This window comes from Fundulus heteroclitus, chromosome 3 (assembly GCF_011125445.2).
Source record: "Fundulus heteroclitus isolate FHET01 chromosome 3, MU-UCD_Fhet_4.1, whole genome shotgun sequence".
In the NCBI taxonomy this organism is placed as follows: domain Eukaryota; kingdom Metazoa; phylum Chordata; class Actinopteri; order Cyprinodontiformes; family Fundulidae; genus Fundulus; species Fundulus heteroclitus.
Window position 1 is genome coordinate 33,415,870 of NC_046363.1, and position 24,023 is coordinate 33,439,892.

Consider the following 24,023-nt stretch of genomic DNA (forward strand, 5'->3'; position numbering starts at 1 on the left):
TTTACAGAATCAAGGCAACCAGGGCCCAACTGTGAAACAGAAAAAAAATTAAGTTAAACTCCACATTAACATCTAAATGTGATTCATAAAGTCATTAGCCTAAATACTTGTTAGGGTCAAATCAGAGAACTCTGAGGAGTAGTAATGGTAGGTTACTTAAGTTTTAGGCTTTGTACACGCCTCCTCATCAACGATGCTGCTGTGGTGTGAGTCAGCAGGATCAAATTATGGGGTGATCACAGGCACTTTAACCTGGTCACTCCACACCTCTGCTCTTGAGAAGAGAGCACCGCAGCCTCAGTCAGCACTTTCTGCCACGGATGACCAAACCTCCCTCTTCCCATACGCACCACTACAGAGGGATAATAGCGTGTGTACTGACTAGCTGCATTGCTGTCTGGTTTGAGGTTTGCAATCCTTAAGATTGGAAATGTTTAGAGAAAGAGTGAGGCGAGGACAGCACTTCTCTCCATCCATGACACTGCTCACTGACACTGCCTGACCAGGGCTCAGACAACCATAAAAGACCCCTTCCACCCCTAGAATGGGCTGTTCACCCTGATGCCCTCTGGCAAGAGGTCCAGCAGCTTTAAATGCAGAACCAGATTCCACACCAGCTTCATTCCACATGCCATAAGACTGATAAACTTCCAATAACCCCACCGTACAAAACTAGTCACTGTGAACTCTGTTTCAATGAGTAACTGTACTATCTGCATATGGTCCATTGGTTGTTGCAATACATCCTGCTGTTACATATTCTTACTCTACTCATATGGTCTTAAACATAACTTTTCTGTACATATAAAATGAGAATGAGAAATCTCACAATATATTTATGTTTCTCATATGTCTTCTGTTTCTTACTTGGAGCCTTGCAACACAATTTCACTCAAATTTACATTGTGAATGTGCAGTTCAGTGGCGATAAAATCTGTCTGTCGTGTCTAAACAGCGATATAGGACCAAGTTACCTCTGTATAAACAGAACAGGAGGTTATTGGAGGCAATAGCTCAGCTGACACCGCTCCAGGAAGGTGTCTCAGATAAACACAAATATTGGGCAGGATGTAAATTCTATGCTTATCAGTTACAGAGTTTATTCTCACAATAGCAGTACAGCAGAGGGCTCAGTCTAAGAGCAAACCACAGCTCCTTCTATGTATTGTTCTCTCGGGCCTCAGTACACCACTACAGATACAGTGAAGGTGACGAGATTAGAAACATGCCTCACCTGTGCCGGTCACTCTCACGCTTTTTCTTGGACCACTAGTCCATTTCTGCCCCAAAATGTCACTAATCTGGCTGCTGTAACAAAATGATTCCAAGAGGTTACAAAAGGACGTAGAACATCTGAACTATGGCAGGTCTTGAAAAAGAAGAGGCTTTTGAACACATAGCGTCCAGTGGAGGGTTCCAAGGTCAAATCCAAAAAGAACACAAAGGCGCATCTTGAATTTTCCAGAAACAAAACATCGTCATGATCACAACGACTTTTGGATATTTTGTGGACTGACACGGCAGAGGGGAAACTTTTTGGGAAGGTGTGTGACCTTCTACATCTGCTGTAAAAAATAACCCATAATGCTTTACTACCTCTCAAGCCGGTAAACTTGCTGTAATTGATGGAGCAGTGAGTTCTACTCTCTACCAAAAAAAATTAGAAAGGAGGATATCCGGCCATCTGTTTTCAGTTTGTGAGCTTAAGATCTTTTAGGTTGTGCAGTCGGTCAATGAGCTGACGCGCACCAGGAAACACTCCTGTGAAAAGCTAAAATGAATAAATACAATAAAGGTTTTGGTGTGGCCTAATTAAGATCCTGTGGAATTTGCTTTAACAGGGTGCAATGGGAGAGTCCATTCATTGTTGATGAATCTAATTATTTTAGCAAAGAAAGGTGAGCCAAATTTCCTCTACCAGGATGCAGTCATGAGGTTAGTCATCCTTTCTAACAGGTTTCTCCTTAATGGGATCAAATATTCTGCTCTCAAGCTTAATTATTCTCATAGGGAATCACTCCAGCATGAAATCAGACATGACGAGCCATTGATCACTTCTCTACATTTGCAAAGCTATTGACTGAACAGGGCCTGGGTGAATTACTGTATTGATTACATGAGAATGTCATGTAAACTGAGTATTTTTTTTATTCTTAATATGAACATACAGAAGAAATAATGCTCCAATTACAGAAAAATGTAAATCATGTAATGTTGCAAAACAGCTATCTATAAACTTGGTTTGGCTGTTTTCACCCGAACTCCTGCACACTTTGAACATCTGTTTGCATTTACCACCCCTTAACAGTCTGACTAGGGTTGCTATAAAATATGAAATAAATAATCTATCATGCAAGGTTAGAGATAATCTTCCAACTCAAAGCATTAAAGGCTGCAACACATGCTTTATCTTTCATTTGGTCAACTCAAATATGTCAGTTTTCTTTTCTTGTAACATAGTTGTCATTTAGTCACAAAATGTACCTAGACTTACAAACTTTATGGAATATAATTTACTGGAAAATGCAAAGATTTCCCCATGAGTTGCAGCGGCCTTGTTGCTAGTTTTTTTTTTTTTTTTTTTTTTTTGAGTCCAAACTTTACTTTTAAGAGGGAAAAATGCTAACACATAAGCTTATAATCTTAAAAGCAATAGAACGTCCTGTTTAGTTATATACAAGTCGGATGCCTGCTTTTGTAAAGTTAATTAGAGGTAGGACTAATTACAGTAAAGCATATAAGGTAAAAAACAAACACACATCCTGAGGTTAGGTTGTTTTTAAATTAGTAGAAAGAAACAATCCAAAACAAACATGGGTTTTTGCTGTCAGATGTTTTTCACCAGCAGATTCTTAGAGTAGACGTTACTATATATACAAATTTAAAACCCTATCGCCATATAGCTGGACCGCTGCAAGGTCATGACCCAAATGCATCAGTGAAGCTGTGAGTATTGGACTTCTCGGATCGGTCGTGTTCACAGCTGTGCTTTCACAGCTCTCCTGTTTTCATCTTTTTCTGGCAACGCTGAAGCACATGAGTTTAGGTAACGTTCAGGGATATCTGGAGGAAATTAAAACCTTTTTTTAATTTGTTGGAGTTGCATGACAGGGGAGGATCCAAGTTATCATTGGCAGGCAGTCCCTGCTTGCTGTAAGGTAAATGAAACGGCGCTAAACCGATACCGTTTTGGGACTTTTTTTTATATATATATAAAAAAGGAAAAAGGACTTTACTGCATCTAACTGCCATCTGTTTCTGACTTTCGTTTAGTCATAATGACAGCGTGAAGATGGGAAACTGGAATTTCCTTGGAGGAATTTTGGAAGAGGTGCACATCCATTCCACTCCGGTGGGTAAAACCTGGCTCACCATCCTGTTCATCTGCCGCATGCTGGTCATCGGAGTGGCGGCAGACGATGTTTGGACTGATGAGCAGGCTGAGTTCATCTGCAACACCCACCAGCCCGGCTGCAGGCACGCGTGTTATGACCTTGCTTTTCCAATCTCCCCCATCCGTTACTGGGTGCTACAGGTCATCTCCGTGTCCTCCCCTTCGCTGGTTTACGTGGGTCATGCCCTCTACAGGCTGAGCGCCCTCGAGAAGGTCCGAGAGAGGAAGAAAGCCCTGCTGTGGAGGGAGCTGGAGGATGCTGGTGTGGAGCCAGCAGTAGCCAGGAAGAGGATTGAGAGGGAAATTAAACAACTTTGTCAGGAACAGCTCAATAAAGCTCCCCTGAGGGGGTCTCTGATGCGTACTTATGTGGCTCACATCATCATACGCTCTGTTGTTGAAGTTGCTTTCATGACAGGTCAGTACCTGCTGTATGGTTTTCATCTCCACACGCTCTTCAGGTGTGAGCAGGATCCTTGTCCCAACAGAGTAGACTGTTTTGTTTCCAGACCAACAGAAAAAAGCATCTACATGGTGTTCATGCAGAGCATTGCTGCGCTCTCGCTCTTCCTAAGCATCTTGGAGATCATACATTTAATCTGTAAAAAGATTGAAAAAGTGTTTACTCGCATGGACAGTGGACAAGGATGAACCTGAGTTTGAAAGAAAGTAGACAGGATACTGTTGTGCAAACATGCAATAATGCATCGCGAAATGCTAAATATGTCTCTGAGGCTTGTGATCATAACTTGAAGGAGAGCATGCATGTTCCAAATATGTGCCCAAGAATCACAAAACCCTCAGTTGTTACTCTTGAGGACCAACGGACAACTCAAGACATCAGTGATTAGTTATTGAGCTCAAAGGCCTCTAGGTGGACCCTAGACTCAAACATCAAACCCTGCTCACAGTGATGCAAGCCGATGCTGAGTTAGAAGCAGAATTTAGGTGTTTCGTCTTCCACACACGGGTGATGCAGCTGAAGACGGAGCACATGGCCTACAAACTGAAAAACAACCCTTCAGCTTTCATTGCATATGGAAGTGAAGAATACAGCAGTCAAATGCTGTCAAAATGTGTCATAAAACTAAATAAAATAACTATCCACTGCTGCTGATTTTAGGTCAGGGTCCAACTGAAGACATTCAGCCTTTCAAATCCGAAGCATCAAGATACAGCAGAGCATCTTGCTATTCCGGCATGTTGCCTCAATATCAATCGCTTATGAACTGTATTAGATGATTTGACCCAAATGTAAACAGATATAAAGTTGGTCAGTTCAAATGTACGCATTTCCTACTGCATCTCTGCTTCCACCAAGTAATGAAGAATCAACACTGACCTACAGTTTGAATGCCACTGCTACATGCACACGTTGATGGTGGGCAGACGTAGATGCTTCTCTGGCCACACGATATTAGAAGTATACTGCTGGTTACACTATATATGTATAAAATCAAACCCCCCCCAAAAAAAAATTCAATAAAAAATCCATTAGAGAGCATTAAAAAATTATTTTCAGGGCAGACATGTTAACCTACTCAAAAGTGTGTCTTTGTAGCGCACAGTAAATACACAATACTTTGAGGCCTCTCTTTGAACAGTTACTGCATCAATGTAAAGCGGCATATTGATCAGCCTGTAGCTCCACTGTGACGCCCATTAGTGTGTCTGCATTGACAGGATTGGTGTTGCTCATCTTCCTCTTGACAATGTCAAATGTACCAATTGCTGATTGCTGAGAGCAACCATCCTGCAACTTTAAGGCTGCGGCCCTTCAACATACCTGAACCAAATAAATGGTTTGTTACCAGGCATCTGCAGAGATGAGCGGCATGCTGATGCTGAGGAGAATTCAGGCGTTGGACTTGAAGGACTCCATCCCTCCTCTAAGGTTTAGGATCAGTCTAACACAGCAACACCATGGTCATTAAACCATGATACTGGTACTTTTGGCAGTATGGGCAGGTCGTGGATCCTGTTGAAAACTGAAATCAGAATCTCTATAAAGTGTGTCAATAGAAGAAAGAAAGAACTATTTCCTGGCATACAGCAGCAGTGACTTTGGACTTGATAAAACACTGCTGACCAACAACAGCAGCTGACGTGGCTCTCAAAACATCATTGACATGGAACAATATGTTGGACTTCACGCAGCTTGGACTCTGTGCTTCTCAATTTTTCCTCCAGACTCTGGGACTATGGTTTTCAAATGAATGCTAAATCTAAAAAGAACAAAAATATTTTTATTGGTCTTATGTAATATTCTCATCTTAGGAAACTTACTTTTTGGGTTTCCTTAGCTATAAGTCGTAACCATTTAAACTTAAAGAAACCCTTGAAAAATATAATCTACGAATATAATGGAGTCTCACTTTTTAAATTACTAAAAAAAAAATAAAAGAATTTCTGAGCACAATAAGCAGCTAGCTGAATATGGCAGGACTTAACAGAACCTGCATGTTTAGATTTTTGAACCTTTACACCCTAGTAGTGAGCAACATACACTTGGGTTCTGAAGGTTTACCTATTCAGCTTTTATTCTGATATTTTGGTTTCTGGTGGTATTTTTAAACAAACAATTTTCAGCATCAAAAATATCTTTGAATATTCTACTAAAACCGAGATGTCAAACAGGGCTACAAGAATGAAATAAACTTTTATTTGAATCTCTCAAACCTTTTTCATACCACTGTGTACTTAAAACGGTTCCAAAAAATGGTGTTGCCTCATCCCAACGCACTTTGAACACAATGTGTGTTCCCATTTTTATAAGAAAAACAAATTGTCCACCAGTCTTGGAACAAACTTAAAGGATGTAAAGTCAAACGATATGTACACACATGTACAGAATAAATATAGATTGTAAGAAACAAAGTGAGATTTACAGATAAATATCACAGCCACATAAAACAGTCAGCTTTCACCTTCTACAGCGTTATCCTATCTGTAAATTTAAATTGACAGCAGCATTAACAAATAATACGTTCATCCAAACAAAGACGGGTTTGTTCTTGAGATCTAGTTGGCAGTGCCTCCACCTTCAGAAGCCGGTTCATATTGCTGCAGCTAGAAAGAAATCCAAAACACGGTGGTATTAGCCTTTATCTCACTGTAACAGTTCACACCGTTTCATGTATGAGAATCATTAGAATAAAAAGAGAAATCTCTCAAACAGATAGGCATCAAAACAGCTCAAATTTAGCATGCAAAACACTTGAGACTCCATCTTTATGACAACTGTTTCATTACAGAGAAGGAGGTTCTATATAGTTTATACTTCTTGATTACAGCCATGTTAATTATAAAATCCATTCACCTTAGGGTTTAACAAAAGATTACAAGACAAAAACAAACTTAAATAAACAATAACTACTGATGGAAACATGGTGGAAACCCCCTTGAATAAACTGTACTCATTGGTTTAAAATGTAAACACTTGTAATACAGCGCTCTCTTGTGGACTGTACTGGTAAAGAAACATTACTGTTCAGAGACGGTGGTTTAAGCCATTTTATAGAATGTTATTTAATTAAAATAATAATAAAAAAAAGATACCCTTGCTTTAAGGTCTTTATTTTCCTCCTCCAGACGTGAACATTTCTCTCTCAGGTTGCTCACTTCCTGCTTCAGAGCTTCAGTGTCTGCTGAGGTCAGATCAACGGCACCAAGGTGCTGCTTCACAAATCTGGAGGGGCTGGGTTGAAGAATCTACAACAAGTGAGTTCTAAACAAAAATAATCAGAAATCATTGCTGCAGCGAAAAATAAATCATGTTAACGTGAAATGAGACCTCTCTAAAGAAGGATACTCCAGAGCATTGGCCGGCTTCTCTTGTTGCTCATACAGAGAGACAAAAACTAAACAACATGAGCAGAAAAAACTGATTAGTTTGACATTTTGACAAAAGTGAACAATATAAACCAAGTAGAGGAGAAATGGTATTAAACTAATATATACATCAGTTAAATGTGGGTTGCTGGAGTTAAATGTTCACATCAGTAATAAAAAGGAGTAGTTAAAAAAAACAATGCAAAAAAAAAAAAAAGAATTAGACATCACTTTGGAACTGTTTTATTGTTTAAGTGCATGACTTTGGATCATCTAGTTACTGAAAAGTGTTTTAGAAATAAACTCCTCTTTCCTAACTGTGTAATTTTCTATTCAATTTTGACCAAATTTACTTGTTTCAATAATCAAGCAGGCCAAAGGATGCATCTGCACCAAAAGGCATGAGATCTTGCCTTGAATGGCAGCTCAAACAATGAAAATGATAATTAGTGCCAAATGCATCAGAAATAAAACCGTCTGTAGACTCAATAAAAAGCATATTATTTAATTTAAAATATATTAATGGAAAATTAAGAGCTGGAAGTCTCAGAATTTGATTGAATAAATCATTGCTTTGATTCTGTGTAGTTATTTTTATTAATCCTATGGGTCTCAGTTATAGTAGAGTTTAATGTTGTTCTATAGTCTGAGTGCAGCAGTGACATTCCTGACAACAAAACACATTTTCTGCATCACCTACGTTATTGAAAAGCTGTCATTGGCATAAGAATGAAGAGCAGCACAAGTAAATTGTTCAGAACTGAGAGCGTCCCCTCATGTGGGCTGAGAATATTAAAATAAATCATTGACAGTGGTGAAAAATCGTAACGCTTGAAAATATAGAAATCCAGAAATGATAAAGACATTTAATAATTGTCAGATCAGCCTCTCCCGACAGAGATTTCTGAGGAGTATTGGCGCTCCAGCATACGGGCTCCTCCTGAAAAGGACACGCCTTTTCCAACACTTCCCTGTGCAGATCTCAGCTTAGAAGTAGGATCATCTTGGGGTTACCAAGGTGTTTTCACGGCATAATTAGTGTTCATAATGTGACTCAGGGTAAAGGCTTCTGAGCCAGTGGCGGTTCTAGACCAGATTTACCAGGGAGGCCAAGGTGGTGCCAGTGTTTTTTCACAGGGCCACTGAACAAAAAAACAAATAATAATAATAAAATGGCAATATTTAACTGTGTAATAATATTATGTGAGCCACTTGTGGCTCTGGAACTGCAGGTTTGAGACCCCTGATCTAGCAGTTGAAAACTTTGCCCCAAGCTCAATACAGCTAAAGCTAAATGTGAAATATCTTAAGTTTAAAATTATTTTTAAGTAGAGTAAAACTGTATAGGTAAATAATAATAATAATAATATTGGACAAAGTGACCAATCAGTTATGGTTTCTTTGCCATTGCAAATAATTATGAGAAGTGTATTTAATATCATGTCTTTACTAATGGGGCCATAACAGGGGCCAGGACCATTTCTACAGGGGCATGGGCCCCTGTTGGCCCCTGTCTAGAACCACCCCTGTTCTGAGCTTTCTGAAACAGAAATACCAGGGTATGCAGGAATTTACCCCAGAAATTACTCTGGATATCCACTAACCCAGCTTTCTGAAACGAGGACCCAGAAGACATTACGCCTCCAAACAAAAGACATGTGCAGTCACAGCGGCAGATGCTTTCCCTCTTCTCCCATGGACGACACCGGTGTTATTTCAACTTGTCGCCAGAGGGGGCAGTCGTCTGCAAACACCCTGGAACCTCCGCTATGCTCCTTTAAGTTTATTATGCTATCATATAATATAATAATATTAAAAGGAGCCCAAATTACTTGCTTTTCTGGTTTGAATAGAAGTAAGCCACGTCAGATAGTTTTGTGTACAGGTGAGGCTGACATTTTTACACAAAGTGCAGTGAGAATCTTACACAGAGTTAGGCCATGGCTAAATTCTTGCCAAAACAACATTACAACATTGCGTTTTTAAATATCGCTTCTGTATTATTTGTATAAATCCGTTTACCCCCCGCTTCTCGGACAGTCTGCTGCTGTGCTTTGAATGCCGCTCTGTTTAAACACACCTGAGTCCAATAATCAGGTGAGCTCAAATCCGGCAGACGCAGTGAGCGACCGCATTACTTGAAAGCTCATTTTCTCATGGGACAACTTTGCGACAAAAAATAAATAAATAAATAAATAAAATAAAATAAAATAAAATGTACCAAAACCGAAGTTAGAACCGTCGCTGTAAAGTCTAAAGCGTAAACTTGTGAGGTACGTCATAAATAACAAAAACAGAGTGACGTGCGATACAGTGAGGGTGAACATTTTAACCCATCTTTGCTCGCAGCTGGAAATGATTAAAAGTCCAGATGACGACAGTTTTCAAATGGGGCGAAAATTAGAGTCCTACCGCTGGTGAGGCTGTCAACGACTCCGGTTTTCTCTAAATATCTTCTGAAATGTTCTCTCTTGGAGTCAGAAGCCTGTTGGGGAGAAAACGCAGAGATGAACGAGTCATAATTCCAATTTTTTTAAGTTAGCTACTCGCGTGACTATTTTAGAGAGCCAGCAACCCCAGTTCACGTGCGTTTCATTTATCTATAACCATTTACAGCACCCTGTCAACACTAAAAAAACGATTTTTTTTTCCCCCCCTCCATCATGGTTTCATTTAACTGAAGCCTCCTGGAGCTGAAGCAGCGACTTCTAACTATTCTTCTTTAACATAAAGCGACATGACACTTACCCTATAGTGTGCCATGATGATATGGGCTGTAAAGCTTAATATTGGAGCGAATAAAAAAGCAGCTAAAGTACCACCCGGTCGGTAACGTTAACTTTCGTTTTGCAGGGCTCACCAGCTGCGCTGAACCCAATGCTGCGTTCAGGTGTCTCACGTAAAAATCAGGACATCGGCATTACCAGTGGCGTGTCTTCTTCTTCCTTGGGGTTTCATGGCGGATAGCACCCGATTTGTTGCATTACCGCCTCCCTGAGACCGAACCCTACGCCTGCATTTTAAATTAACTTGAATAACCCCAGTCACCTTCAATAACCACACACTAACTCTCCGCCCACCGTCTCCACACCTCACCTTGGAGGATCTCTGTTATTGATGTGTTTTCCTGCTGGTTCAGTCTGTTGAAAATATTAATACAATCTCTCTCTCATATTTTCCGCACCTATTACCTCGTGACAAAAACTACAACAACCAGTTTGATTGATACTTCCCTCTCAAAAATGTTAGATTTATTCAGCTGTGTGCCCAAATATAACCTGCTAAAACCCCTTCTACCTACACCTTTGTGTATTGAATCTTGAATGTCTACCCTTATGTCATCCGGTAACATTGCCAGAGCTGAATTACCCTCTTGTTAACCAATCTCTTTTCATCTTGCCAAACAGATTTTGAATTACACCTCATGCTTCTTTGGTGACTCCTGTGCCATTCCATTCTGTCGTTGTGAGTGGTCCCAGGACCATATTCATCTCTGTGTGTTTAAAGTGCTTTATAAATAAAGTTGGATTGGACTGGATTCACTGTTTCATTCCCCTGTATCTGTGTAAGCAGTTACCTGTTTAAACAGAGGTTTCTCTCAATGTCCACCACCCAGGAGTTAACCTGGAAATAGGCCTTCATGATGTATTGCAACCAGCAAAATTAAACTTCCATCATTCAGTCAAACTAAATAAGCCAGGCAAGTCAGATAAAAGCAATATGCAATAGAAATGCAGAACAATTATATTTTGAATAAGGAAACACTACATATAAACCACAAAATTAATATAGATTATACCATATAATTCTAAAAACCACAACATGCACTATATAATCACATGACACATGAAAAAATAACATTCCATTTCATTTATGAAGTTGAAAATGGTAGTAAAAATGCAATATCAAACAGAATAATAACTTACGTATTCTGACAAATTTATAAATTCAATACAAAAAAAATATTAATAATAATAATAATAATCCATCCATCCATTTTCCTACACGCTTATCCCTGTTGGGGTCACGAGGGGTGCTGGTACCTATCACCAGCTATAATAATAATAATAATAATAATTATTATTATTATTCACTGCGATTTGTCTTATTGAAATCATAGCCACATTTATATGTTTCTTTGTTAACTTCTTTCTATCTCTATTATAGAAATAATATAAAAAATTTTAGTTGTTTGCATGGGAATTATTGTTCGCTATAAACAAATAACATGCATTGTATATTAAAAGCCAAGCTAAAATATTTAAATCCCCATTGTATTAAAATTAATATATATTATTATTATTTTAATACTTATCTAAAATTTTATTATCTTATCTAAAACAAATGACCTCTGGAAAAAACATTAAATAATGTAATTCTAATATTTCCTACATTTTAGTTAGACCTTGAAAGTGTTGCATTTACTATTGCGTCTGTCGCCATCTGCTGGTAGTTCTGCATATATCTGTTGGTTTCTGTTCGGTAGTGCCTTACAACCTCCAACAAATGTTAACGTTTTTGTTAATGACAAATTAAAAAAAAACAATATGTAAAATTATATGTGGTAAACTTTACTTAGTTATAAATAGTTGATTGTTGGAAGAAAAAAAAAAAACATTGTTCTTTCTGAATAGACGGTTTAGTTCACAAAACAAGTCTGAGCACTAGTCAGGTGACAGCGAAAAGCCTCAAAACACTGACAGGTTAGGCAGCCAATCAGCACTCGCAATGTCATCCAAGCAGCCAATCAGAAGCAGGAGGCGGGAGCACAAGCACATTTTTTTTTTTCTTCTTCTTCAGCTGAGAGGAAATCCTAAGGAAATGTGTGGGATCATCATGCACTGTGTTTTCAAGAGGCTGATACGATATTGACTGATTATTTTCATAACCTGACGGGTTTATGGTGTCGGATAACACGCCGAGCTTCGTTTAGACACGTTTAGAGTGGCGGCAAACGGCGGAAGCGACCGTTGTTAGGTCAAAATGTCGATTCCGTACGAGGTGGAACAGCTGGCTGACAGCTACGGGGTTTCGGACTCGTTCCCCAAAGATTTCGGCTATGGTGAAGAGGAGCCCGACATCGAGGACAGCTCGTCCCCGTCAGACAGCAAACCAAGGATCCTGCTCATGGGTCTGAGGCGAAGCGGTAAATCATCCATACAGAAGGTGGGAAGAGATAGCAGCTTCTTCTTCTTCTTCTTCTTTTTTGTAAAGTGTTAGCATCGCGAGGCTAGGGGCCGCTTTCATCTGCTTCTCCCAGTCAAAATAGCTAGCAACTTAGTTTAGCATGTCGCTAATGTTCATTTATATCAGTCAGCGTGACTAAAAATAAAAGAAGAAGAAGAAAAAAAATAAAGCTCCGAGGACTGTTATAACAAGCTGATAACCAGTGAGCTGCAGCTGGTAATTATTAACCAGGTGGACAGAGGCAGTGGATAATATGTGGGAAAGTAGCCTTTAATGTTCCAGAGACCCAGTAGCAAACTGACCACACCTTCCCTTTTCATTTAAATCTGTGCATCATATTAAATATGATGCACAGATTAAAAGCATATCGATAAAATAGGAATCGTATCGATCGATGTCGATAATCATCAACAAATTCAAAACGTATATTTTAAGTGCAGCCCTGGCCATTTTACTTGTTGGTTAGGGACCTATTTTTAGATAAAGAACAGACAAACATTGAATTCAAACTCAACCCTTTATTCAACCAACCTTTTACCAAATCTGCAAGTGTTTTAAAAAGGAAGAATAAGGCATGCTCTCTGAACTCTCTGAAGGGGGCGGAGCTTGGTTCCTGGGTCTGCGTTTGTGATTGGTTGTGAGGATGTAATGGCTGTAATATTAACCTACATGATAGGCTAGAATGCAAAAGGAAGGAAAACTTTTATTGTATTGAACTTTTTATGAACCTTCTTTTTTCTATTATATATATATATATATATATATATATATATATATATAGTTATTGAATTATCGTCCAGCCCTAGTGCATCACGACTAAAGTTATGAGACAGAAGGTGGAGTAACGCATCATGCCCCTTGCACTTTATTCACTTTTTTTGTCACGGTACAACCACAAACTTCAGTGTGTGTCATCTGCATTAAACGTAAAAGTTGCACATCAATTTTAAATGGAAAGGACATGCTGCTCTTATTAAGATTTTTTTCCCAAGTAGAAATCTAAAATGTGTGACATGCCTATTTACGCAGCCCCCTTTTACTCAGATACACCCAAATGAATCAGGCTGTAACTCAGTATGTTCATTGCTCACCTATTTAGGACAATTGTTGCTACAGGTCACGGCGATCTAGAGATGATACATATTGCCCATTCTCCCTGGCAAAATAGCTAGAGCGGCGAATTCAGAATGTGCAGTAAGTCTCGCAAAAGATTCTCAGCTAGATTTAGGGCTGGACTTTGACTAGGCCATTCTAACATATAAATGTATTTACAGCTGGAAAGTGAAGGGCAGCCTCTAATGGGTTTTCCACCAGGATTGCTCTTTGTTAAGCTCCATCAATCTCTTCATCAGTCTTGACCAGCTTCCTTGTCGCCGTTGAAGAAGAAAAGCATCACAGCCGCACAAAGCTGTCACCACTAAGGGATTGTTGTTTTTTAGGGGGATTATGGGTATTTGTATGTTGGCCATAAAGGTCAGTTTGGTCACATCTCAAACAGAGCACCTTCTTCCACATGTTTGCAGTGTTCCTTAAATTTTTTTTTTTTTTGGCAAACTGGACGTCTTGAAGTTCCCTTTCAACAATGGCTTTCTGCTTGCTAATAGTAGATCACAGTGTTGTCCAGTCATGTAAGATCCAAATAAAATAAATAGTTTTTGGCTGTAATGGGGAAAAAAGAAAAGGGAAAAAAACGTGCACTGTGGGTAGACTCCTCCTCAGTCCGTATAAAATGTGTTTCCTGTTGAAGTTTGTGTATGAACCAAGTCGAGTTCCTCTTGATCTTATTTCTCCCAGATCGGCAGATTTTGAGACGCCGGCCGCGCGCTTTACTCCGAATGCAAGATCTTTATTTATTTCACACGGTTTATTATAGCGTGGGTATTTATCTACACGCAATCACACGTTTCAAAATGAAACGGTTATTTATTTATTTTTTCTCCACTTGAAGGTGTTACCCACCTATTTTCTGATTGGCGGGAAACAAAAACGCCTCTCAAACCCAAGCGTTTCACGTCGCTGTCCCCGAAGTCCTTCTCGAGCCTGATGCTGTAGCTAAATAATAGATGAGAAGCTGCTGTTCCATCTGTGATATTTCATAATTGATGTCAAAATTCAGTGTGACGTAAGAGCCCAAAAGAAATGGGAGAGTGGCACTTTTCTGTCGTGAGCCCCATGCGTGTTACAATCCACACCGCCTCCGGTCTGAGATCATTGTTCCTCTGAGAAAACATGTGATTTGGCTTTCTGCCGCCTCACCGGCCTTTGTTTCAAAATGGCAGCCGCCCAGGCCAAACTGCTTGACCATCGGCCAAATGTGTCTTACTTTTCTAGGCGGTGAAGCGTTCGTCAAGTGGTCAAAGCTTTAGTTAATGTCTAACCAGAGAGCAGGTGACCGGCGCTGTCTCACTATCTGCCTCTGAAGCACGTCGCTGGAAAAACGCTGAGTGCAGGGGCATCTTGCGTCAGATGAGCACGAGCGAGTCTGCAGTTTTCTTTCTTTTGCCCTTTTTTTCCCTTTTTGTTTGACGCGTGACGCTCAAGTGATAGCTTTGTGCTGGAGGTTTAGTGCTTTAGTGTGAAAGGCATACCTTTGCTCTTGTCAGCAGAGGAGATTGTGTCGTCTGTAACATAACTTGAGCATTGTTTTTTTTTTTAAAACTGGCTGCTTGTTACCTAAAACTAAGTAAAACACTCTTTTTATGGGTTGATGTAATGTCACACAATGTGAGAGGCAACTAAACACAACAAGACAGTGAAAAAGGGCCATGTTTGAGTTTAAAAATGTTAATTTTAAAGAGCACCAAGCGATTGGAGGGAGCCCAGTATTGAAATTTTGATTAGAAGCCCGTGGTCTTCTGACGATAACGGCGAGTCTTTGATTCTGTCCGGCAATCTATTGAAGTTTGAACCTTCCTGTTTTCACCGTATTTTCTGTTCTGGTCCTCGTTGTGAAGTGGCTGTTTTTTTTTTTTTTTTTTTAAGTACAAAACGGCCAAAGAGAAGCTATTTATTTTCTGACCATCCATAGACCCATTTACTCGCCCGGTAATAGCAAGGTAGGCGAAAGACCGTGAAGCTTACTTTAAGAAACAAACTCTAACAGATGGAAACCTGCTTCCGGATCTGTGGACAGTCACTGAACGGAAGCGTGACATGATCCCAGTAATCAGCGGCCTGAAATTGATACGCATTTGGTGGAAAAATCTAGCGTGTACAGAAGAGAGAAGCTACATGCATACGGATCACTTGATGCGTGTGACCGCTACATCTGCTGACATGTAGAGGAGGTGACACACCAGGACTTTGAGGTCTGAAATCCTCCGCAGCCAAAGGGAAGGGGGAAAGATTACGGTGTTGCAAGGCTTCGGTCATCATGGGGGGGGTTTCTAGTGAAATCAAAAGAGTGGACAGATAACCTTAGTTGATACAAAATGAGACTTTTGGATTTCTGTCAGCATCGCTTTGCCGCTCCCCTTGGATGCTTTCCCGCAGCGGAGCGTGGCGCCGTGCAGCTCGAAGGGGGCTGCTAGTCAAGCTAATAGCAGCTAGCGTTAGCTTATGTTTTTCGGGAAACATTTGTTATCAATGAGGTTTGGTCAGGCGACAAATGAATGTAATTATTCTATCTATATATGATAAATTAATTCCTCTACTAGTCTCGTCATCGTTTTATGCAGCCAGTCAAAATTAGATTTGCACATTTACAAACCTATAAACATCTGAAACATCCGCGTCTTACTGACCGTTACGCTCACTGAAGCGGTCTAAATTCAGCGTAATTTTTACAACTTCCAGCGTAAAGGTCCGTTACGCTGAAACGCCTGCACCATCTGTAGTCCTCCGTTGCCGAAATGTGCGCACAACTTCCTGTTGACGTGGGCTGTAAATAGGTCTATAGCTGTAACACCTTTAGTATCTTAGCTGTACTTTCCTAATGTTCTTAACTGTCCGTTCAGTCGAGTGTGATACATCAAACTGTTGAGGGTAATTCGGTTTTAGGGCGTAAAAGACTCCATGTTTCAGCCAAGTGAAACATGCCTCCTGCCTCGCCTCTGCCAAAATGATAAACACAAGTCTCTTTTCAGGTGGTGTTCCACAAAATGTCCCCCAACGAGACGTTGTTTCTGGAGAGCACCAACAAGATCTACAAGGACGACATCTCCAGCAGCTCCTTCGTTAACTTCCAGATCTGGGACTTCCCCGGCCAGGTGGACTTTCTCGACCCCACCTTTGACTACGAGATGATCTTCAGAGGAACCGGAGCGCTGATTTTTGTAATCGACGCTCAGGTGAGGGATGCAGAATTTCTGAATTTCCCCTTTTTTGGCTCGACCGTGAGCACGTGCTTCATTCAGCAAATGCAACTAAGAAAAAGGAGATTTGTTGTCATGGTTGCTTATTTTTTCTTTATTGATTTTTTTCTGCTTAATGAAGATAAAAACACTTAGTCATGCTTATGGTTAATACACACTAGAAGCTTATTGCTGCCAACAAATGCACTCTGTGACGGGCCTGCTGTCCACATGACTCTAAGTGCTTTTAAGGACCGACCTCGGCTCCAGTAAAAGCAGCCGTCACGCTGATCGCAGCGTTTGTTTGCGGTTGAGGTGCGTCTGATTGAATCTGTTCCAGCTGTTTGTCCAGAAGCAGATCAGGTTTCCCTTGTGGTTTAGGAAAGAAGAAGAAAGTGCATTTCTCTTTAACTCATATGTTACAGCATGCTGAACAATGCTTTTCACAATGAATATGCTACTTCTGTGGCAGAGTTTGCTGCTTTACAGGGTGCCTGTTGCATCTTAAGATTATTAAATAGAGCTCGGATGAACTCTCTTGAATCACTTCTTCTTGTTTTGCCCTGACTGACTTGCCGTTAGTGCCAGCTGATTGTTAAAAACCACAAATCCTCCCCCTGCAGGATGACTACATGGAGGCTCTGGGACGGCTCCATCTCACCGTGTCGCGGGCCTACAGGGTCAACCCGGAGATCAACTTTGAGGTGTTCATCCACAAAGTGGACGGCCTCTCGGACGATCACAAGATCGAAACGCAGAGAGACATCCATCAGAGGGCCAACGACGATCTGGCAGATGCGAGTTTAGAGAAGCTACATCTCAGGTAAGATTGATTTAATCGTTGTTGCCAAAAGCAGAGGATACTTAAACTTTCCTTGTAGGGCGGCACGATATCGGCAAAAGATGAGATTGAAATCTTATATTTATGAATATCGCAATGACTCAATCAGCTCAAAGAGCTGCTATCTTTGTTTTTTCTATCCTAATTATTGCGCCACCCCCTCTCTGTGAGGTCTAGGATCTTGGTCAATATCTGGTGTTGACAGACAGGGCATTGAAAGTGTTACTGGGAAGCAGTGAGCACACGGTGCCTCGACTAAATGGGCCGTCCAAGCAATCTATTGCCATTTCTGCTGTTGCACATGTGATGGTAGCTGCAATTTTATGTATTGCACAGTTAATTTTCCTGTTACATCATTGATGTACAGACACTAGAAACCAGTTAAAAGCTTTGTCCTGGTTGTTCAGAGTGGTATTGCTTTTGTTTCTCTGCGGTTCCTGCAGACAAGGAAACGTAAAGACGAGAGCATGTCCACAAGTTTCGTTCTCCTGATGTGTCTGAGCTTTAGCTTTCTGACTTCTAAAAACTTACATCAAGTGTTGCCATTCAGGGCAATAAGAGTCCATCCAGCTTATTAAATATATTATTAGCATGACGAATTGACATGCGCTGCATTTTAAATGTATTTGTCCCAGATTAGAGGAGTGTAACAACTGGATACTGCGTCTCCATGTTTGGTTCTGGTTCTGGGGATCCAGAGCAGATTTGAACCAAAACACACCCTTAATGTTGTTTTTTTAGCACTAAGACATTCAGTGAAAACCAACAGAAGTGTTACAGTAATCTAAATGAGAGGTCATAAAAAGCACGAATGCTTAGGATCTTTTTCAAAGATGAGGTTTGAGCTGCAACTGTGACTCTGCGTTTGTGAAAAAAAGCATCAAATAAAATGTGAACGGCGTTACATTTCATGAACTGATGACCTCCGTCCGTTTAATTTCATTCAGGTAGTGCTTGTGACAGCCGATCACCGCTATTTAATCTAACTGGCATCTAGGCGTGGCTGTCCTCAGCCTAACCATGAAAAGGAACATGGTGCTTCCCTAAGATAGACCTCAGTGGCAACAGATAAGGGATAAAATAGCAGCGGACCCGCTATGGTCCTCTGAGGGATCCCAAAGGACAATCAGTCCTGAGTCAACAGTCAAATGATGTAAAACGTGACTAAAAATCCTTAAACAGACCCTGGGCGTCTGAAACGGAGCCTGATGACTGAGATCTGTTAATCAGAGGGAAACCTTTGGACCTGCAGCAGGAAACGCTTCTTTGAACAGACGAGTAGGAATCTGGTCTGAAGGTGTTGCTCTGCTCTTCTTGTGAAATTCCTCTGTAGTCTTCTAATGAAGTGACTCCGACCCGAGCGTCACATACCAACAAAAAAACAACGTCTACTGTTTGGTGTGTTTTATTTTTCTCAGGATTAACTTTGACTTGCATTAGAACCTCAACAAGGTAGAAATTTGTCATTGAACAGTTATATTTTTTTCTCTGTTTATACTAAACTGATTTATTTTAGTCTTTTTCCTCCTTAAGGTGATCAGTGAATATAAAAAAGACTGAAAACCTTGATTCGGTTTATCATGAAGACTGATCGCTATAAACAAAACCCTAAAAAAAATACAATTTAATATTATTTCAAGTTATTGATTGGGCTCTATACATTAAAACAGGGTTTATACAATATCTTGCTAAAAAAAAAGTGGAAGTGGTGTTTTTCTTTCCTGTTTTTTTTTGTTTTATCTCTCTGTGGCAGCTTTTCAAATCTTTTTGTTGCCCTGTTTGCACAGGCAGCAGCATGTTTTATGTTGGGTAAGATGGATTATTTCCTTTAGATGGCCGGGGCCTTCCTGGACACATGATGGAGCAAAAAGGTCTCTGGTTGTTTCTCAGCTGCTCTGCGCTGTAAAATCACTCCTCTGCCCAGTTTAGCCCAAACCACGACTTCCTCAGAGACCAATCTTTTATTTCTGTATGTCACCAAACCCAATTCGTCGTGCACAGTTTTGCAGCTGTCAGAAATATGTGTGTTGTGCCAGTTTAGTGTGTTAACGTTCTCTAATCTGTTTTCCCATGTGAGCTTGTGACTTTTTGTAACTGGTTACTTAATGATTCAAAGGAAGTGTCTCAAGAGTATTGGCTTATTTGTTTCCTTCATGTCCATCTCGTTTAGCTTCTATCTGACAAGCATTTACGACCACTCCATCTTTGAGGCCTTCAGCAAAGTAGTGCAGAAGCTCATCCCCCAGCTGCCCACCCTGGAGAACCTCCTAAATATCTTCATTTCTGTAAGTAGAAAGCAGCCACTGCTCCTGTGCGCCTGGTTGGGATGTAAAGTCTGATATTTTGGGTGATGCAAGTGATTGCTCATGGTGATGGTGCAAAGCCTCCAAAGGGTTTTAATAACGCTTATAAAACAAAGAATAATTTGTCACGGAGTTTCTAAACTGTTTTTCTCAATTTAGCTAAACATTTGTGATTATTAAACATTAGTTCCCCAAACGTGTGCCAGCATGATAAATTATATCATGATGATAAAACAGAACAACATCGCTGTACTTTCTTCATCTTTCCCTTTAATCTGCTGAGGCATTTTTCTAAACATTATTGCGATTAACCATATTATTGTCATTTGGAGAGCTTTTTCAACTAATTTGATTAGGCATAATTACGCAAATATATCCTCTGGAGAAGCATTTGGTCGCCGTCATTTGGCTTAAACCCAAATAACACGCTGCAGCGATCATTTTCGGCTTTGACACCTATTCTATTTTCTTTTTTAAACCAGCTCTTTTTTTTTTTTTTTCAACGCTCTCATGCTAAACTTTGAGCATGTGGCTACCTGACACATGCTGGGTCTTCGCTGTCTCTAAATTATAATGACGTGCCTCTTTTAAAATTCAGCATATTGTTAAAACTAAAAAAGAGAGCTCTTCATGTTATGGACAGACCCTCTTGATAAACAGAAAAATGGGGTTTTAAGAAATGACCGCCTATTAATTAATCGTCAGTCAATCTATCAGCTCAATGAACTTTAGGTTATCTCATTAATTAATAACTTATATCTCTAATGAAACTACGTATGACCTCTTTATGTGACATCAGGATTTAATTCACTTTATCCTCCCCTTTTTAGTCGTTCAGTAAAAGTTTATAGGTTTGTAAATGTGCAAATCTAATTTTGACTGCCTGCATAAAACCCAGTTTTCAATGTTTTGAAAACTACGAGACTAGTAGAGGAATTAATTTATCATATATAAATAGATTAATTACATTAATTTGTCGCCTGACCAAACCTCATTGATACCAAATGTTTCTATTGATTGTATTTTTTTTTACCCACTTTTATTTTTTTTCTCCCTTTGTTCCCACCAGAATTCAGGGATTGAGAAGGCCTTTCTGTTTGACGTGGTCAGTAAGATCTACATCGCTACGGACAGCTCTCCTGTAGATATGCAGTCCTACGAACTGTGCTGTGATATGATCGATGTGGTCATTGATGTCTCCTGTATATACGGGTGAGTACGTTCAACGCTTCAAGATACAAATGTACTGGAGTTCAACCATGTTTGGTTTTCTGAATAACTTAGCGATGGATAAAAATGACCCGATGAAAGAGCTGCAGTAAGTTAAGAAGACTCTTAAATTTCCATTTCTGTCTTTGTGCCTCGCCAGTCTTAGAGAGGATGGCAGCGGCAGCGCCTACGACAAGGAGTCCATGGCGATCATCAAGCTGAACAACACAACTGTGCTGTACCTTAAGGAGGTCACAAAGTTCCTGGCTCTGGTCTGCATCCTGAGAGAGGAGAGCTTCGAGCGTAAAGGTAACCACGCAGCAACACAGGCAGATGTCCGAACCAAAGCGCCTCCACACATTAACGAGGTAAACACAGTAATAATGGCCGACAAGTGTTTGAAAAAGATCAACACAAGATGATGATTTAGAGGCTGAACTACAGTTTGTAAGTAATTCAGACTCAATGTGACCGTGTTGATGAAGAGAAGGAAATCTAAAGTCCTAGCCTAATGTTTACGACACATTCGCTGGTGTCTGCACCTTATGAAAAGTAGCCAGTTCTTGGTCACCTCAAGTTTAATCACATTTTTTTTTGTTACAAATATTGTTTTTATATATTTTCAGTGTAAAATTAGGGTAGTTGTAAAGTTTTCTAGTTTATATATCACATTGGAAACTAAAATCAGCGTTATTCATTCTGGTTGTGAGCAGTATGGACCTGTACTAAAAGTAGTTGCTTGGGAGAATATTTGGCGAATAACAGGATTATTATGCTGCTTTCAACAGTAAGGAATTTGATTAAAGTATTTCCAAAGTTTAGATAAAAAAACAAGATGGAGTATGAAAAATGACTTGCATTCACTGCTCCATCGTCGGTTTAATGAATATTGTGTTTTTTAAAAAGTTAATTGTTCCAAATTAAGTGATTTTTATGCTTGAAATTAAATAAAATATACCCGTGTTGTGTTCCGTCCATCTGTTCACCCATTTATACATCTTTCAGTTCTCTCTTTCCTGATAGTATTTGGTTTTTGCTATTTAAAGCTTGATCTATGACATCAAGCTTTTGCCAGGGATGGTCTATGTGGTGGAAAAACTCTCAAATCCATTCTTAACTTTTTTTTTTTTTTTTTTTTGTCTTGACATAAACAATAGTTAAAACTTTAAAATTTACTTTTTTTAGTTGATTTTTTTTTTTTTAACTTTAGAGACTTCTCAAAACTTGGACGGATGCTGAATACCTTTTTTATTTCTTTTTTTTCCTCCCCCAGGACTAATAGACTACAACTTCCACTGTTTCCGGAAGGCCATCCACGAAGTGTTTGAGGTGGGGGTCTCTGCCCAGCGTCCTTTGGGCTCGCAGGCGGTGGGCTCGCCCTGCAACAAGGCGGTCGCGCTGAACGGCACGCCGCGCAACACGGTGTAAACACTGGCGGGAGATTAACAAGCAACAAATAAAAACACGAGAAACGGAAGTAGAAGGAAGGAAAGACGGGGATACGACACATGGGGCTCACCAGCGCTCCAGTCACATCCCCCTTGCTCCCCGCACCTAAAGCACTGATAGACGCCTGGACCGAGGAAGCAGCAGTGAAGCACAGACAGGGGGAGGGGAGGGGGGGGGAGGAATTTGGGCATCTGTTTTTAGGTGAATGTAAGGCACGGTGTTGGCTGCGTCGAGGTTGGAGAAACTGCACCTGGGCAGGAACAGGTTCAGCATCTTTCCTCTGCTTTCCTGAGGCTGCATTACTTAGCTGCTGGTTCTTTTTTATGTGGACGACTGGAGGAAGAGAAATAACACAAAACCGACACCGTCTGACCTCTGCTGGACAAACTGTGACGTTTCGGGCCCCCCCCATACCCCCACCCACCCGCGCGGGGGACCAACCCGACCACGTCCGCGCCGAAAAAAGACGACGGACGCGACCCGCGAGCCCTAACCGTAACCCAGACACGCTCAGAGATGGCCTTAGGTAGACGGAGCTTGACGGCGGCGCAAGCTTCCTCCTACCGACACTCCCCGACACCTCACCTCAGCCGAACCTAATGCTGCCCAAAACTTGCTTTTTGGTTTCACTTGTGAAGGGAAACGGGTGTTGTGAGCAGACTGAGAAGGGATTGTGCTGTCCATCCATCCATCCATCCATCCATCCATCTATCCATGTTGTTGTGAGAGAGTGGCTGTCTGTGTGTGAGTGTTTGAATTTCAGGAAAATCTTTTGGTTTAATCCCTTTCTGGGCTTCTCGGAGTGAAGGGTCTTTTACACACAATGTTTACATCCTTCACCTCCATAACAGCAGCTCAGCATAATTAAACGCGTTTCAGCCAGTTAAAGTAATCTTCTTTTTTTTTTTTTTTTTGTTATGCTTTGTTGAAGACTTACCGTTTTTATATGGTTTGTGATTGTAATGAAAATAAAGTTTGGCTTTTGTTAAAGTACTGCCCCCCTAAAAAAAAAAACTTTTTAAAATACAGCATAATTAAGACGTACTATAATATAATCTGGTCAACAATTTCAATGTGTCTCAACCAATATTTTCGAACACATGCCCGGCTTTATCGATCCATGTTCTGTGTTTTAATTCTGATCAGGAGGGTTCACAAGGATGAGTTCCCATTCCAAGCATGTGTTCGTCGGTGTGTTGTTAACTTGTATTGTTCTCAGCCGTAACACTGCTCATTGTAATCCAAGGTGAAAATAAAAATGATCCAAGAAAAATAAAATATGTGTATATATATATCTAAAGGAAGACGTGACCAAACTTGATTTTAATTTCATGCCTTTGTTCTTTTCACCAAGATGGACACGTCATAAATCTCCTTAACATTTTGAAATAAGGAAGATGTTGTTGAGGCAAAGGATAAAATGACCTCTATTACTCCAATGTTTGCTCTTGAGGACTTTAAACAATTGAGCACCAGCAGTAATTCATCAAACCACATTAAACTCTTTATCGTTATTC

At 40.3% G+C, this 24,023-nt stretch overlaps 2 protein-coding genes and 1 long non-coding RNA gene across 3 annotated transcripts; 2 read left to right on the plus strand and 1 right to left on the minus strand.

Moving 5' to 3' along the window:
• The first annotated feature begins 2,599 nt into the window (after positions 1-2,599).
• cx55.5 (connexin 55.5) lies at positions 2,600-5,443 on the plus strand. The gene is made up of 2 exons (XM_036135251.1): positions 2,600-3,158; positions 3,274-5,443. Exon 2 carries the CDS (start codon positions 3,293-3,295, stop codon positions 4,043-4,045), a length of 753 nt encoding a protein of 250 aa, XP_035991144.1. The 5' UTR covers positions 2,600-3,158; positions 3,274-3,292; the 3' UTR covers positions 4,046-5,443.
• Positions 5,444-6,034: 591 nt separating this feature from the next.
• Positions 6,035-10,099, minus strand: LOC105934869. Its single transcript, XR_004930718.1, has 5 exons — positions 9,974-10,099; positions 9,638-9,710; positions 7,206-7,254; positions 6,953-7,082; positions 6,035-6,463 (listed from the first exon to the last, which is right to left on the minus strand). It is a non-coding gene; the product is annotated as a c-Myc-binding protein (long non-coding RNA).
• A 1,906-nt stretch (positions 10,100-12,005) lies between these two features.
• rragca (Ras-related GTP binding Ca) lies at positions 12,006-23,806 on the plus strand. The gene is made up of 7 exons (XM_036135252.1): positions 12,006-12,391; positions 16,498-16,701; positions 17,328-17,527; positions 19,716-19,830; positions 20,918-21,060; positions 21,218-21,366; positions 22,331-23,806. Exons 1-7 carry the CDS (start codon positions 12,209-12,211, stop codon positions 22,483-22,485), a joined length of 1,149 nt encoding a protein of 382 aa, XP_035991145.1. The 5' UTR covers positions 12,006-12,208; the 3' UTR covers positions 22,486-23,806.
• The last annotated feature ends 217 nt before the right edge of the window (positions 23,807-24,023 follow it).

Excerpts from the sequence above, each read along its gene's own strand:
- cx55.5 (XM_036135251.1), top strand. The coding sequence starts at position 3,293 with ATGGGAAACTGGAATTTCCTTGGAGGAATTTTGGAAGAGGTGCACATC.
- rragca (XM_036135252.1), top strand. The coding sequence starts at position 12,209 with ATGTCGATTCCGTACGAGGTGGAACAGCTGGCTGACAGCTACGGGGTT. Across the intron at positions 16,702-17,327 it reads TTTTTGTAATCGACGCTCAG|GATGACTACATGGAGGCTCT; the intron begins GTGAGGGATGCA and ends CTCCCCCTGCAG. Across the intron at positions 17,528-19,715 it reads TTAGAGAAGCTACATCTCAG|CTTCTATCTGACAAGCATTT; the intron begins GTAAGATTGATT and ends CATCTCGTTTAG.